General features: G+C 41.4%; 1 protein-coding gene across 7 annotated transcripts in view; it reads left to right on the top strand.

The window, feature by feature from the left end:
• SCMH1 (Scm polycomb group protein homolog 1) overlaps nt 1–16,851 on the top strand; it is a 56,037-nt gene that overhangs the window by 9,215 nt on the left and 29,971 nt on the right. For 3 of the 7 annotated variants that reach the window (XM_063140691.1, XM_063140695.1, XM_063140692.1), the window contains exons 3-8: nt 2,528–2,613; nt 6,887–7,037; nt 7,716–7,784; nt 12,070–12,140; nt 13,321–13,555; nt 15,662–15,750. In XM_063140691.1, coding sequence (XP_062996761.1) covers nt 6,953–7,037; nt 7,716–7,784; nt 12,070–12,140; nt 13,321–13,555; nt 15,662–15,750 — 549 coding nt within the window. In that variant the 5' untranslated portion in view covers nt 2,528–2,613; nt 6,887–6,952. Of the gene's footprint in view, nt 1–2,527; nt 2,614–6,886; nt 7,049–7,715; nt 7,785–12,069; nt 12,141–13,320; nt 13,556–15,661; nt 15,751–16,851 lie in introns of those variants that run through there. The other 4 variants (XM_063140694.1, XM_063140696.1, XM_063140693.1 and 1 more) reach the window with 3 other exon arrangements.

Here is a 16,851-nt window from a genome sequence, read left to right on the forward strand (position 1 = left end):
CATGGGACATAGCTAGACCTAAGGTTTATTCCTGGATCGTCCACGGGTCAAACCTGTTCATCTAGGTGACACACAGGGGATCCAGTGCTCAGGCAGGGGCAAACCCTGGATGATCCCAGGATAAACCTTAGGTCTAGCTGTGGCCTTGGTCTCCACATATGCATTCTGGACATCTTCTGAAAGTGCAGAAGAGTGCATTCACACACATGTCTACTCTGGAGTAAGGCCCCTTGAGTCCAATGGGATTTATTCCCAGGTTATGTGGATTGCTTTCTAAGACCACTTTTTCATGGGAGAGGGAATTTGATAGCCAAAAGCTAAAGCTAGGAATAGTGTTTGAGAGGTAACACTTTCCATGATGCACGCGCGCACACACACACACACACACACACTGTGTTTCTCTTGCTGCTGCTTCTTGTCTATCAGGACTTGAAACAATGTACAAACATTTGTCTAACGCCAGGCAAAAGTGAGATGTGTTTAAACACTAGAAGCAGCAAACACTTTCAAGTCATTTTAACTGTTCCTGAGTTGAGGGGGTGGGGAGACTGAATTTTCCAGCCACAATAAATTTTAATTTAATTTAATACAGGGTAACTTTATAATTTGTGTGACTACTCAGTTTCTTTTATGGTTGTTGTTTTTGTAAATTTTCTTCCCCTTCAGAACCTTTGCAGTGGAACACATTTTAAATCTAAGGCTCTGATTCTGTGCACACTTGCTTGGGAATAAATCCTCTTGAAATCAGTGGGACTTTACTTCTAAATAAATAGGCGTAACACCAGCTTATAAATAAATGTCTCTGTCAGTGATAAAGTTGTGGAACATATAAATATTGTATGCAATTCAAACTCTGAATACCTTTTTTATTTATTGCTAGCTTCATTTATTTTTTCACATTCTCATAATCATCAGATCTGTTTGCTCCTTTGTCAGTGACCAAGAGCAAAAACCCACTTGGGACCCAGTATACAAAAGCAGTCGCATATGTTCTTATTAATTTATTCTGTTCACAATCTTAGCTGTACATTTAAAGTTGCTGGGGTATTGTAAACAAGGTTTGATCTTAGTATGAAAAGATTGGAGTTCTTGAAACAAACAGACAGAATTTCATCTGTAGGTTCACTCCTTACTTGTTTCATAGGGCCATCAGTTTATTTTGATTATACATCCTGAAATCTTACTGGAAATCCTGGAAATCACAACTTTGTAGCATTCATAACTTTTGCAGTGAAGTCTACTCTAAGAAATAAGAAGGTGTATTACCATTTCTTTTCTTTTCTGTTTTAAAGAAAATAATGGTTTTTAAATTAATCAAACTATTTTTGAGGCATGAGTTATATAAAAAACAAAAAAGTAGATCTATTTATATCCAACTCTTCTACTAAAGTACTCAGAGGAGGGTATAACATAATCATAAACCATATATAATCAATAAAAATATAATCAACAAACAATTTCTAAAAACCATTTCAAATACAACAAACACAAAACAAAGCCACACATAGCAGTAAAAGAAAGAAAAGTTATACATTAAAACTAGCAACAATCAAACTAGGTTTTATACATTAAAAGCCCATCAAAATGCAAGTGATGAAAGACATGGCGCCTGTTGAATTTTAGTTGGGAACATATTCCTGAGTTCTAGTTCTACACAAAGTCCATTACAATAATCCAGTCTGGTGGTAACTGTAGCATGGATGACTGAAGCCAAATCTGCTTTCCCTCAGTAAGGCTGCAACTGGCATATTAGCCAAAGCTGATAAAAGCCACTGCTAGCAACCTCTGCCATGTGACCATTTAGGAGAAGTGGTGGATCAAGGAATACCTCCAAGCTGCGTACCTGAACCTTAAAGGGCAGTGCAACCCTACCCAGGATACGTTGAACCACCTCACCTAGATCACCAGTGTTCTTTTTCTAATAATACATTTGTCTTGTTTGGATTATGTTTCAGCTTGCTAGACTGCACCCACTCCTGAACTGACTCCAGATGCCAGTTTATCATTTCCACTTCCTCCCTGTGTTCAGATGCTGGGAATGAGAGGTAGTGCTGTGTGTCATCTACATACTGGTGATATTTCAGCCCAAATCTCCAAGTGACCTCACCCGGTGGTTTCATGTACATATTAAAAAGAATGGGAGAATATGGAATCCTGTGATACCCACAGACCAGGTGGTAGAATAGCAGTCTCCAAGCACCACATTCTGAGTCCAACCACTGAAAAGCAGTATCACATATACCCATCCTAGCCAGATGGCCCAGAAGGATACCATGATTGAAAGCTCCAGAGAGATCCAGGAGAACAGCAGGGTAGCATTCCTTCTGCCCATCTTGCAGTGGAGGCCATCAACCATGGCCATTTCCAAAAGCCAGGCATAAAAGCATACTGAAATGGATTCAGATAATCAATTTCATTTATAAAACCCTGGAGTTGAGATGCAAGGATGTGCAGCTGGTACATGGCATTCAGTCTGGAATGAAGGGAACTTACTTTTTGGTGTGGTATTCTTTTTTTTCCCCTCTAGACAACTTCAGATTGGTAAATCTGAGCCAGTTCCAGGGTGACAACTTGTAACAGGCAGTATAATGCGGAAGCCAAGTCCTCAGAAAGGTAAGCTCTAATACTCAGTCCAAGGAATGGCCCCAAGAAACCTTTAAGTGAATTGATTTGTGGATATCGGTAGTTCATTGTGCATGAAAAATGCATAGACGTGTCTTGCTGCAACAGGGCATACTCTCAAAAGATTGCATGCACATATCCTACATCTAGACAACTAGTTCCCTAAGAACTGAGCCATATACAGTTTAAGAAGGAGAATTACACTGAGTTCTTTACAAAAGTGAGAAGCAGAAACAGGTCAAAACAAAATATGCCAAATATTAGTTCTGGAGCAGAGGATGGGGAAGTTCTAATTGAGCTGGGTTGTCTACATGCAAGTCATGTGCATGTACTACTCCTTCCAAGTTTAAGGGATTTCCCTATAAAGACACTACCTTACACAGATTTATTAGTAAGTAGTATCCATTGACCCTCAAGGGACTTTCTTCCATATGCATAGAACTTTACCTATAATAGTAGCTGGTAAGCATGAACTGAAGCTAAGCTCTTGCACTATTTGGAAGAGTACGGGACCCAGGTCTCTCTTGTCAAAATTCTTTATCGATTGGGGGAAAACTGTTGAAAGAGGCAGAGATGAGTGCAAAGATTGTGTTATACCTGTGTGAGCTATATGGGGGATTGAGAGCATCTTTGGGTTTCGGTATGAAATTTTTAGGTGTGCCCTTTGAAATATTTCTTAATTTTAAAAAATGTCTAGGGAAGTGGAAGCTTGGAGAAGTTTAAGTTTCTTGGGGCAGGGGTTTGCCTTCTGCTTACGTTATACTGCACAGAGCCTTGTCCAGTGATGTTGCTATGTTGTTGATGCTGATAATACAGTTACTTTGTGTTGGGCAGCATTTTTTACTTCCATTGCTAGAAACTCCTTACTTCACATGAATAAACTTTCTACCCATATTTTTTAAGGGGAGCCTAGCTTGCTGTTCTGTTAACAGGCAAGGCCAGCTGAAAGGAGTCCTTTTGAGCCTGTGTTGCTGCTCTGACACCATATGTTTATACACCCAGCATGGTGCAAGCCGGTGCTAGGTTGGCAGATGCATCCTTCCCTTTTAATGAGGCATAAAACCAACAACCAGCCTACCTCATGGCACTTTCCTCTAGTGGCTATAATCTTTTCTCCCAGTGCAAGGCAAATTGTGATTGTGTCTGTGGCATATGCATTTAAGGCGTTTTTTCTTTAAAGCTATAGATTGCTTTGTGTTAGTTCCCCACCCCACTCCAATTTTGAGCATTTGAAAAAGTGATTTTCTATATAGAGCAGAGGAGAGATTCCAGAAAAGAAGGGGGGATCTGTTGACACTCTTTATTTACACCTGCCATGCAACATGCGCAAGTTATTGCAAGAACTGTTCGTGTCTGATTTATCTTGCTGCTTTAAATTGCCTTTGCATCTCTGGTTGCTCATCCTACAGGAGTGTTAGCCCGTTTGTAGCACTACTTGTCCTTTAATAAAGTGAAAGTAAATGGAGGAAAACAGAAACCCATGTGAGCGTGCTGAGAGGCAGCTGGAGGGCTTGATAATAAAGATGCTACTTGATTAGTCAACAGTCTGGTGGTCTCAGCTTTGATTCCATCCTTGTGTTCAGCTTCTCATTTTCTTCATGGAATCTGAATCCTCCAGCCGCTGTAGCCATTGTGGTTACGAACATTATACACTATGTCTCAAAACCAACACCTGTGCTTTTAGCTGGGCAGTTTCCTGTCAGTGCAGATGGCTTTCTAGAAAGACATTTAATACGTTTGAAATTTATTTAGTTTATCTGCAGTTGTCATGGGCACACGCTCCTGAGCTGCTTTAGCTTTCCCCCATTTGGCATTTTTTATGTCTATACTACCAAAGGTTTACTCATCTCAAAATTAATAATGGCTGCTAACGTGGCTTCTCCCATCAAGCATCGGCTAATTGGTTGCTATAGATAATGGGCACTCCAACACTATACTATTCTGCAAGGGAATTCTTGAAATATCCCCAGTGTTGTCTTTAGCTTATCTGCTTTGTTGCTCCCCTTTCCAAATACACATAAATTCCACATTGTTTTATGAGGTGATGGATGATGATGATGATGATGATGATGATGATACAGATACAGAAAGTCAGTTCTGGCAAAGAACCACCATCCTTATCTGTCAGCTATTCTAGAGCTACCTTGCCTGTGTCCCACCCACCCACCCAGCTGCTGTATCTTGCAAGCAGGCACAGGGGAAGTGTCTCATAGAATGTAGATACCTTTTCCTTGGCACATCTTTGAATTTAGGGTAAAAAGATAGCTGTGTTGATTTTCATGATTCATGCTGGTCCTTCTGTACTAGCTTTTGTTAGACATGTAGGGATCACTCGGGAGTGAGCTCAGATGACACCGCCCATGTGTCTGAACTGTGAGGATCTGAAGGATGCATTATGCAGTACTCTGTCTCTCTCAGCCCCCAGCCTGAGTGTTTTTACGACACGCTTCTATTTGAGTGAGCAATGCTTGTTCAAAGCTACTTTAGGAGTAGCTTGTTTAGCTTTCTAAGAAGAATAGTAAGTGCACACAAATGGCTCTGTTCAGTTTGCAAGTGAGAAAAACTAGTGGAAACAGAACCAGAGGGAGGGGGATATGAGAGAAGCCCCTCCCCCTCCAAACTTCCCTTCCACATGTTAAGCAGTAAAAGACACATCATTCAAATATTTGTCACCTAACTACTTCAGTTAAAAACAAAAGAATCTTCTTTTTTAAAAAAATATCTATAACCAGGGATCAAGAAAAAGAAATTAACTGAGAAATGCATTTTGGTAATGTCAGAAAAACTGAATGCCTGCTCAAGAGACAATAAACAATAAACATTTTCAAAAGAGGCAATAAGCAAAATTATAATTATTTTTATCACTATAATATAGTTATTGCTGTAACTATAATAATATTATTGCTATAATTATATCATTATATTATTTTCCCCAATCCTTGTTTTAGTGATGGGTGCCTTACAATGCCAGTTGTTGTTGTTGTTATTATTATTATTATTATTATTATTATTATTATTTTAAAATAAAAGAATTTTAATTTATTAACAAACTCCAGTGTAATCTTTCCCCCTGATCTCAAAGGAAAATGAACTGGGGAAGTATAATGGAGTGTTAGAAAACTTGGGACTGACAACTATATACATCTCAATTGCTATACTTTCAGTCCAGCAAGAGCAAACATTGTTAAAGCATGTATGTTTATCTAAATATTTTGACCTGTGTGTATTTCTTAAAGTACTCTTATATCTCCCCACCCCACCCCTTTCATTTGCAAAATGTATACAGCTTGTATTATATCACTATCAGAATCATTTTGTAAATTATTATTTTTTTCTGTAGATGAGGAACCTCTCCCCCTAACCATCAGGGCCACGGTTTGCTCTTGTGTGGTTGACTTTTCTTTTTTAAAAGAAAAGCCAAGGGCCTTTTCCCCTGCTCCAGTCCTTATCTGTTCAGGATTGCAGCAAGGGAAAAGGCTTAAAGCCTTGCTCCCCCATGCCATGGTCGTTATCTGGTTCTGAGGAGCATCTGGTGTCAGCTATTTGTTAAAGCAAAATCAACCATGCAGGGGCAAACCATGTGACAAATGTTACATCTAATTTGGCTCTCAATCACTGCTTAGAGAAAAAGGTGGAGGGAAGTAACTTGATAGTGCTATTTATTGGAGGGGGAACCTGCAGAGTACATTATTTTTTATTATTATTCCGAGGAGCTTTCAAAGATCAGTAATAAGACAGTCCCTGCACTCACTTACAGTCTAAAAAAACACAACACAGAAGGAAAAGGGATTGCGTGGGAAGAGGAACGTTTTGAATGAGCAAAGTTTGTGAATAAGTGAGAAATCAGAAAGCATATCTCATAATAAATTGAATGGTCTCTACAAGAGTCTTCATTGTTTTAACAGAAAAACAAGTTAAAATTACTTTCTCCAATTCAATATTTCCTTACTTTTTTGCATTGGAGAACAGCATTACTAGTATTTCAACCATACATCTTTGTTCCATTTCTCGGGAAGGGTCAATTTCTATAACTCTCCTGGAACTTCGGGAAAGGAGTTGAAGCAACCTGTTTTGCCATTTGGCTCATAAGAAAATGGTTCTGTTTGTGATGCATCAAGATTTTAAAGTGATAGCAAGGTTGTGTTTGCTTGTACTGATGAAATAAAGGCTCACTGGCAGCTTTCTCCCTATGATATATTACTTAAATCTCCTGGGCCCAATCCATTCTCAAAACAGCCTTAATTCCACCTCCCCCATTAACCAGATCCTGGGTAAGGTGCCAGATACAGAGGGCTGCACAGTAGCGTGTGGGGAAACATTGACAGACTGGATGCAGCAAACTGGTATGCTGTTTTCATCAGCTTGCATCCTGACACATCAGGAGGATTGTCAGTGGACTGTTTGGACCATGTCTGGTGGGTATGGGGTGAGATACTTGCTTTTTCTTCCGTTATCCTGAATCTCAGTAATGCAGCTGACAGGGATCTGAGAAATAAGCAGAGACAAAGGAAAATAACAGTTTCTCCCTGACTGGCTTTTGGTTCTCATGAAAAGGGCAGATCTCACTATTTGATGTTGGCTTTTGAAACTCACTGAACCTGTTCAGATGACATGCTAAGCCATGGTGGTTAAGCATTTTGAACTAAACCTTATGGCTTAGCATGCCGTGTGAACCATTCCTAACCATGGTGGTGGCTACATAACCATGGTTTAAACATGCTCACTAACCAGTTCCTGAAAAAGGATTCTTGGCCTAACTATGGCTTAGAGTGTTGTCTGAACAGGCCCACTATTTTAAAATCAATCTCATGATATTTTAATATGAGATTAGATTTACTTCGTTTTTGCTTAATTTATTTTTACCAAGTGAAAGGAACTCTGGCCACAACCAACAACACCTTACTTTGAGGGTTAAAATTGTTTGAGCTTCACCAAGAAATAGTATACAACATGGGGCATATTTGCTTACTTACAAAGGAAAGCTGAAGTAACTTGATTCCTCGTTTATATGTTTGTGGGGTTATTCTCTCTCTCTCTCTTTCTCTCTCTCTCTCTTTCTCTCTCCCTCCCTCCCCCTCTCTCTCTGGTTTTAGCAATAGACTGGAAAGATGGCAAAAAGCACAAGTATGGGCGCCTGTCAGAACCTCCTTCTCAGTACCAAGGTATGAATAGATCCATGTTCCATTCTACTTTTTTGGAAGAGCAGGTAGTATTTCTTCAACTAGCCCTAAAGGAGAGGTAATATGAAGTAGATAAAATAATAGCTTTTAATGGCCCATATGAACGTATGAATTTGCCTTCGGGATTGAGCCAGACCATAAGTACATCTGAGATCTTTTAAATGGAGATGCCAGAGATTCAGTCAAAGCAAGTGTCCTACTACTGAGCTGTGGCTCCTGCCTTGCGATGAACATGACATATGTGACCCAGTCCAGAGAGAAAGGTGTTCTCTTTGGCCACTCCGTAGTTATAGGATTTCTCTGTCCTGGAAAATAGCCAGAGAATTGCATCTACGGAGTTGGAATACAACTAGAACAAAACCAAGTTTTCAGTGAATATCATTAGCAGAATCCCTAATTGGCAAAGGGCCTACCTTAAATGTAAGCTTGTGGCTAACTCTGAAGACTCAGATAAGTCAGGGAGCTTATAATTAATTTGGTTGTTATCATGGCATGACCCTAACTTGTCTGAAGTTCTGTCACTGTGGGACACCTTTCAGTTTATCACCCCAGTGTGTTTCAGCTACCACTGTGCCTCTGTGTGCGTGCTACCTCTGTATGAATGTAATCTTTCTCATTGAGTTATGCTTCAGTGTTATTGTGTTCAAACTCCTGTGGGAGCTTATGATCATTCAATCCCATGCAAGAACATGACATGGGCCTGCAGCTTGTGCAGAATGTGTAACTTATGATGAAGCAAAAGGAGCAGCAGAAATAAGAGCAAGTAACAGGGATAACAACAGCAACAAACTTGATAAAGATACCAGATGGACAGACCTAGAGACCGCTGTGTTAACAAGTTAAAATAGATCCAGTAGTCATGCCAACTACCCTTAGTAGCTTTGCTGATGTGCCATCCTACTGTTATTCTAAAGAATTAGGTTTTTGTTCCTTTATCTCTGTGGGAGTTATAAACAGAGAGGACCGTTAGATTCAGCTGAAAGTCTAGTTATTGTTTTTTGGAATTAATAATATTATTTAAACAGTTCTTCAAATCTAGGTGCTCTACAAAAGTTAAAAATGTGTCCACATTTTGTTTGCAGGCATACAGTCTATTGAGATGAGAAGAATGGGAAGTAGGGGGGCACAAAAGGAAGTGGAAAGAAGAAATGGAGGAAAACCACTAGCTAATCTTGTACAGGCAGCCTTTTCACAGAGTAACTCATTATTACCCATCAGGGACAGTCTTGAATCAGGAAGTAACAAAAGGAAGTTTAGCAAAAGCAAATCTCTTAATGAGTGGTGAAGGAGGCCCTGGGCCTTTTTTTAAGCAACCAGGTAGCAGGTGAGAGAAAGACCTCTGCTGCTTGAGACAACTAGAAAGCCGCTGCCAGAGTAAGGAATACTGGACTAGGTAGACAAATGACCTGACTTGGTTTTAAGCAGCATCCTATCTGTTAGCCTATGAGTATGTGGAGGTAGCTTAAACAATAACAGCATGACACAGCTTCTCCACCTGGAAACCATTACAAGTGGAGCTTTTAAGCAGAAGCTGGACATGCACCTATCAGTGTGAGAAAAGATTTTCATTACCATCAAACGTTCCTGGTGGTGGTATGATGACTCTCCACAGAGCGGAACTTGTTCATCCAGCAAAGCATTTTGTCACATTCATTGCGACACAATGTCTTGGTGATGGCTAGTAGTTTGGATGGAGTTAAAAGGTGACTTCACAAATTCATGGCGCATGAGGCCTACCTGCAGCCGTTAGCTATGGCATCTAAATGGAACCCCCATGTCCAGAGCCAGTATGCCACTGAATGTCAGATGGGGGAGAGCTATTTCCTTCATGCCCCGATTGTGGGATTCCCGAAAGCCTGTTGTTGGCCACTGTGGGAAACAAGATGTTAGACTGGACCTTTGGGGCTTGTCCAGCCTGGTTCTTTTTCTGTTCTTACATTACAGTCGGGCTGTTTCAGGCAGAGCAGCAGAGGGGGAGTTGTAGCAGGTTGTGTGTGTACATACAGCTTCCCTCCTGCTTTAAGTTATTATGAGCCATATGGTGGGTGGCAATGTGAGCGGGTCCTTAGAGAAAAGGCGGAGTATAGAAACTGCAGCTACTGAAAGGAAGTTGGACAATTAGCAAAATATAGTGAAGCTAATTGTTGCATAAAAAAGCATGAAAACAAAATTCTGCTTATTGTCTCGTGGGATAAAAATACGCTTTCTGCATTGTAGAAGGCATGTGTTAATTGTACAATAATGTTCCATGCTTGACATGGGGCAATTTTAAAAGTGCATGGTACTTTGGCTTTTATATTATCTGTTATTTTGACTGCCTGTTTCTGTGACCTTAAAAATTTTGATTTATCAAAATGTGTATTATCTTGTACAAACTTATTGAAAGCCTGAAACTGGTAATACAGGGAGAATGATTAATGAGTCTTCACTTGTGTTGTCTTTGCCTAATAACTAGAAATAGAGGTCTATTGAAATTTTAGATGCAAATACGGTACAGAGCTTGGAGGATGGCCACCCTTTGAGCTTCATTTATTTATTTATTTATTTATTACATTTCTATACTGCCCAATAGCCGGAGCTCTCTGGGCGGTTCACAATCATCCCACATACCTGTTTCCCTCGAATGATCTCCTACAGCGCTAAGCTGTCACCGTTGTTGTTATTATTGCTACCGGGCAGCTAGATCCTTTGCATACCAGGAAATGGGTTTAAGGGGAGAAATGTAAAAAAATCATTAAAAAATCAACAGGTAACCCAATCCGATTCAAATTTGGTATGCTTAAAGCTCTCCTTCATATCTATTACTTTGCCAATTTTGATGTCTTTATCTTTAAAGCTTACGCAGATGTAAGCATTTGTTTAATTGTTCTTCAAATCCTGCTCCTACACCCCAGTGGCCGCTCGGAAAACAGCAAATGATACACTCGAAAACTAGTAGCAAAATATTGCACTTTTTTTGGTTAAGAAGCACAATTAAAGCAGGATGCATCATGCATGGGAGTACTTCACAATAAAAGCAGTTTATAAACTGGAAAACTTCAGAGTCCTTTGCATGCAATTTGCAGTGTTTGCACAGTATAACGCTGGTGTCATAAAGCTCTTTATCTTTCAGTCTTACAGTGTGATCCTAAGTATTGTTTCTCAAGTGTAAGACTTACTGACTAGTGAGACTTAACTTCCTACTAAATATACTTAAGATTGCAAACTTAATATGTAAGGCCCTGTTCAGAAGACACCTTAAACCATGGCTTTAACCACAGTGAATAAGGCTTTTTGCCTTATTCACCATGGTTAAAGCTGTAATTTAAGGTATCTTCTGAACAGGGCCAACGTCTAATTCAGTAACTTGCCTCTGAGTGGCAAAACAGCTTTTTAACTGGTTGTATATGTAGTCTTTCCTAATGGTCCAGCTTCATTTTTGTCCAGAGAGTCAGCTATAAACTGTATGAGTCATGTGCAAGGTCTAATTGACTTCTTAAACTGCGCAGAAAGCCTTAAGAAAAATGTCCAAAGAATGGTGTAGAATAGGCTGACCATATGAAAAGGAGGACAAGGCTACTGTATCTTTAACAGTTGTATAGAAAAGAGAATTTCAGCAGGTGTCATTTGTATGCATGCAGCACCTGCTGAAATTCTCTCTTTATCACAACAGTTAAAACTGCAGGAGCCCTGCCCTCTTGACTAGATACAAAAGAGGGCAGGGCTCCTGCAGCTTTAACTGTTGTGAGGAAGAGGGAATTTCACCAGGTGCTGCATGCATACAAATGACACCTGCTGAAATTCCCTTTTCTATACCATTGTTAAAGGTACAGGAGCCCTGTCCTCCTTTTCATATGGTCACCCTAGTGTAGAAACACATCGTGCAGTTTTACTGGTGGAGCAAACAAAGCAGGTCTGATCCTGGGAGACCACATGGGAATTCATTGCTGTGTGCTCTGGGTGTGGAGCATGGAGGAGGTAAGGTATAAAGTGTTTGCTGCTGGCTCTAGGTTTATTTAAACTTTGTCCACCTCTCTCTATCATTCTGTACTCTAAACCCAAGTAGTTCTTTGCATGCAGGGGGCCTTGTCAGCCCCTCTAGCAGTTTGCTCCACCCACATGGAGTGTTGGTGGCAAGTTTTTCAGTATCCTGGGCAAAGGGAAATCAGCTAAATAGTAGCTAATACAATTAATAGTTCTCTTGTTAAAATTCTGTTGACGATGAATAATTTTCCAGAGTTGCTCTCAAAGCTTCCATTGCAGTCATTTTTCCCTCTCCTTTACACAGGTCACTTTGCCTGGGATAAATACTTGAAAGAGACATGTTCCATCCCAGCTCCTGCCCATTGCTTCAAGCAGGTAATGGGGCATTCCATGTTATAAAAGAGTTGGGGTGAAGGGGGTCTGCTTCTAGTTGGCTCATGGACAAGTGTGGAGTAGACTCCTGTACCTTCCCTTTGTGGGGGAAGAGCAACTGATGCAGGTACCCAGTTGTAAATTATATGAGAGAACAAAGCTGAAAAAACAGGTGCATTCACATGAGCTGTAAGGTTGATGAAATAGCTCAGGAGTCTTAGTTCACAGGTGTGTTTGAATGGAAACCACGTATCTCCCATTCTGAGCTATGTATAAATCTAGACAATTGCATATGCTGACGTATGTTCTATATTTACTTTAGACCTATCATAGGTTGTCTTCCTGAGTTAGGTGATCCCTGGGCATCACCTTTGGCTAGAATGTTAAGATGCTTTCTAGTGAAGTAACTGTCATATAGATGAGGTACATGGCAGTGGATAAGCACAGTAGGTGCAGAAAGACTGAAGCCTTGACAAAATATTTGCATGTGTGAACGTAGCATACCTGTTTGATTTACTGTTGGTAACAAATTGGGATGGTAGGAAGTGGAGGTTTAGTACAGCAAGGCTCCAGGCCAAAATTTAAGAACCTTTGCATGCAAAGTGTCCCAGGTTCAATCTCTGGCATCTCCAGTCAAAATGTATTAGGTAGCAGATAATTTGAATGACCTGCCAGAGAGCCTGAAGAACTGATGCCAGTTAAAGTAGACACTTTTAGGCTAGATGGATAAATAGTTTGGCTTGGATAAGGCAGCTTCCTGTGGCCCCAAGAATGATTGATCAAGAAGACAGGCATGGTGCTGGTACATTGTGTGTGCTGCAGCACAGAGTTGAAGACCAGCAGTAAAGCAAAACAGGATGGCTTGAGTTTATATTTAATACATTATATTAAATTCTGCCTTTTTCCCTTGAAAGGCATTCAGCTATATTTTATTCAAAAGCAAAGGGAAGGGGCATGGCTTTAGTTTTAGTGGGCTTAAGAGAGCATTTCGGAGGAGAGTTATTACGGTGGCTGGATTTTTCTTCACTTGTTCCTTACGCCTGTTTCTTTCTCATTGCCTACTGTGACATCTTGTCTCTGAAGACTCTCTTGGCATTCAGGTGCCAGGAACAATTCAGAGGAAGTTTGGGAGGGGAAGGAAAATTTGTGACTCAGGTGTGACTGAAAGCCTTGTTCTCCTCAGTCATACACCCCACCAACCAATGAATTCAAGATCAGCATGAAGTTAGAAGCCCAGGACCCCAGAAACACCACCTCCACTTGCATTGCTACTGTGGTGGGTCTGACAGGTGCCCGTCTCCGATTGCGCCTGGATGGCAGTGATAATAAGAATGACTTTTGGCGTCTGGTGGATTCTGCAGAAATTCAGCCCATCGGCAATTGTGAAAAGAATGGAGGGATGCTACAGCCTCCTTTGGGTGAGTTGAAGCCCTGTTTGCCTCAGGGATCACAAGTGAGGATTGTTGTTTATCTAATAAAAAAGGGTTAAACACCAGTGATATGATAATGGAATATATTAAACACTGTGGAGAAGGAAGACTTACTTAGAAGTATCTGTCTATCCCAGCTCTTGTTTCTTTGCAGGACATGGGAACAGTGGACCAAACCATAGGTGCATTTTCATTGATGACAATCCTGATTTACACTTCCATTATGAACCCTAACCCAGTTTGCTACAGACCCCTCCTGACTTGACAGGACCCCTTTTTGATAATTTATTTATTTATTTATTTATCATACTTATACCCCGCTCATCAGCCAAAAAAGGCTCTCGGAGCGGCTTACATTTAGGAAAAAAGACAGTCCCTGCCCTCAGGCTTACAATCTAATAAAGACATGACACACAAGGAAAAGGAGTCAAGGAGGGAGGGAGGGAGGAGAGAGAAAGAGAGAGAGAGAGTCCAAGAGGAGCAGGCCCTGATGTTACTTTTGCCTGCTCCTATCCCCTCGGTCCTTCTTCTTCCCCACAGGGCCAAGATGGCAGTTTGCCCTGTGGGGGTGGGGGAAGAGTCCAGCAGGAGCAGGCCCCGATGTTACTTCTGCCTGCTCCTGTCCCCTCGGTCCTTCTTCTTCCCCACAGGGCCAAGGACCTCCTTTTCTCCTCTTCGAGCTCTGATTAATTTTCTTTTGCCTACTGCTGATGATTGAAACAGCAGTAGTGTGGGGAGCTGTACTATGAGAAATAAAAACGTGTCATTGTAACGCACTTATGTTTGAGTTCCAGGATGGCTTGCTTGCTTCAGGGATTGATTTCACTAAAAGTTGGCCCTGTGTAGGTTTAATGAAACCAACCTTTTAAACAGAGACTTTAATTTGACTTGATCTTCATCCTACTGTAGCTGTATTCTGTTGGTTGACTATGGTTTGGTCCATTGTTCTGTGTCCTGCAAAAAAACAAGAGCTGGGACAGATACCGGCTTAAGATGAAGATATTGAGATGATATTAATACGGAGAATATCAACATTGATATTGATATTGAGAAAGATATTCAGATGATTAGACCAGGTCTTCACTACATCAGTGAGCTAACCTTCCTCCAGTTAGTACCACATCCTGAGACAATCACAGAGTTGATCAGAAAATGGAGTTGGATTGTATAGTCCATGCATTCTCTGACAGCATGAGAAGGCCTATCTGTGTTGAGGAGGAAACAGTTTTCCACAACTCCAGTGGTGGTAATGAAGACCTTCTTGCAAACAGATCCCTAAGAGTTATTAGCCCTCATGTTTCTTCTTTTTCTAGGCTGCCACTGCATACTGCTTCATAAGCATCTTAGAGCTTAGATTTGGAGGCTTCCAGGTATCTCATGCCCTGCCACGCTGCTGCCACCAGGGTGGGAGGAGCAATAGAGGCAACTTTCACCTTTCTGTCCTCCTTTTACAGACTTTTCCTCTGGACAGGCCTTTGAACCCATCTACGTGGGGCAGAGCTGGAGAGGCCATAGGATTTCTCATATCCTGGCTTCTTCCCTCCCTGCCCAACAGAACAACACCCCCTTTTCTCTCCTTCTGAGGCCGCATTTGTGACCTTAGGAAGCAGCTGGCACGGTTCTTTCCATGGCGCCTGTGAGGGGATGGGGGAGGGAGATTGAAACATAGAGTCCCCCTCCAGAGGTCATAGCAATTCTGTGACAAATTCTGAACAATTCTGTGTTCCCTTCCACTTTCCCAGGGACCGTAAGATTGCTCCTTGGCTTTGTTCGAGAGGCTGTAAATTTCAGGAGCTAGCCCTAGCTTGCTTCTCCTTTTGTCTGCAGATTATTATTAGCCCTCTTTTCCACCTGTTTGATATCACCCCTTCATCATTTTAACCAGAGCTATTTTGCCACATTTTTTTTCTTTGTCTGTCTTTGTAACCCCCCATTCTTGAAGGAAATTCCCTTCAGTACATGACAAGCATATTGTGCCCTCTTCCCAAGGACACATACCAGAAAACATCCTTTAAAAAATTCAAATGTCTTTCTGAACGGCTTGTAGTGTGGTGCTGCTACAGTATTTATGGCCCCTGTCTCTCTTTGTTTCAGGGTTTCGGCTGAATGCTTCCTCTTGGCCCATGTTTCTCCTGAAGACACTGAATGGAGCAGAAATGGCTCCTGTTCGGATTTTTCATAAGGTACTATAGTGTATGGCCTCCATCATTCCCTATTCTGAAGACCATGATTTGATGTGATAAACGAGTTTGGTTGCTTCTGTGCTTGGTGCTCGATTTGTCTGGAAGGTGCTGGGATTGAGGCTTTCTTCCATTCAGGAAGAATACTTCCTGCTTAACAGGACTCATTTATTAAGAGAGGTGACTATAGATAGTAAAATCCTAAATTTCTGAAAGAGTGAAGTGAATATTTGGATGATGTTCATAATTTTGATGTGTAACTCTCTTGAATGGCACATGTGCTAGCTTTTGGCAGGTGGGTGGGTATGTAGACCAAAGAGGTGAGTTCAGGGCAGAAGCAAAATGGGATTAAATCTACGTTGTTATGGGAAAGACGGGAGGGAGGTAAAAAGCCAAGGCTGGGAATGTTGTTTTGGGGGAGATAATAATTCAGGTTGATGGCAGGGCATGGTAAGGTATGCCGGAGAACCAATGGTTCTCCGGCATACCAGGGGGCTGCCTATATGGCAATGGGTTGCTACTGCAATAAGCAAAACCCCACACTTTTGCTGCATTGGGATGGCAGCAGCTAATCCCAATGCAGCAGTGAAAGCACAGAGTTTCTGGTCGCCAGGCCCACCCTCTGCCCGAGCAGGTGGCCACCAATCAGGGGCTGCCATCCGCCTGGCTATACCTCTGCCACGACTCTGGAGCAAGGACAGATGGCGTATGTGCCATACTCACCTCGCTCCAGAGAAAAAAGTTGGGGTAAGTCCTTGTCTTTTTTGCTACACAGCTTCGCTGGAAAGCCCTGTTATGGTTGCGAGGTGGCTGCTGCATTGTATAATCGACGCAGCGCCATCACACAGCCACTCAAGGGCTTTTGGTGCATATAGACAGCCTCCCTGTTCAGACATAATATTGAACCCTAATTGTTTTTCATTTGGAATATGTATGTGTGTTTTTTACCCTAGTTACTGTAATGCTTATGTCCAGGTAAAACTGGTTAATGCTTGCTGAGCAGAGTGCTACCTTTGCTCCTTCATTGTCATACGTTCTTCCCCCTTTCCAAAACGGCCCCCAGGTAGTGTTCCACACTGTTCCACCTTGCCATCCTTAACCAGT

This window comes from Elgaria multicarinata, chromosome 13 (assembly GCF_023053635.1).
Source record: "Elgaria multicarinata webbii isolate HBS135686 ecotype San Diego chromosome 13, rElgMul1.1.pri, whole genome shotgun sequence".
In the NCBI taxonomy this organism is placed as follows: domain Eukaryota; kingdom Metazoa; phylum Chordata; class Lepidosauria; order Squamata; family Anguidae; genus Elgaria; species Elgaria multicarinata.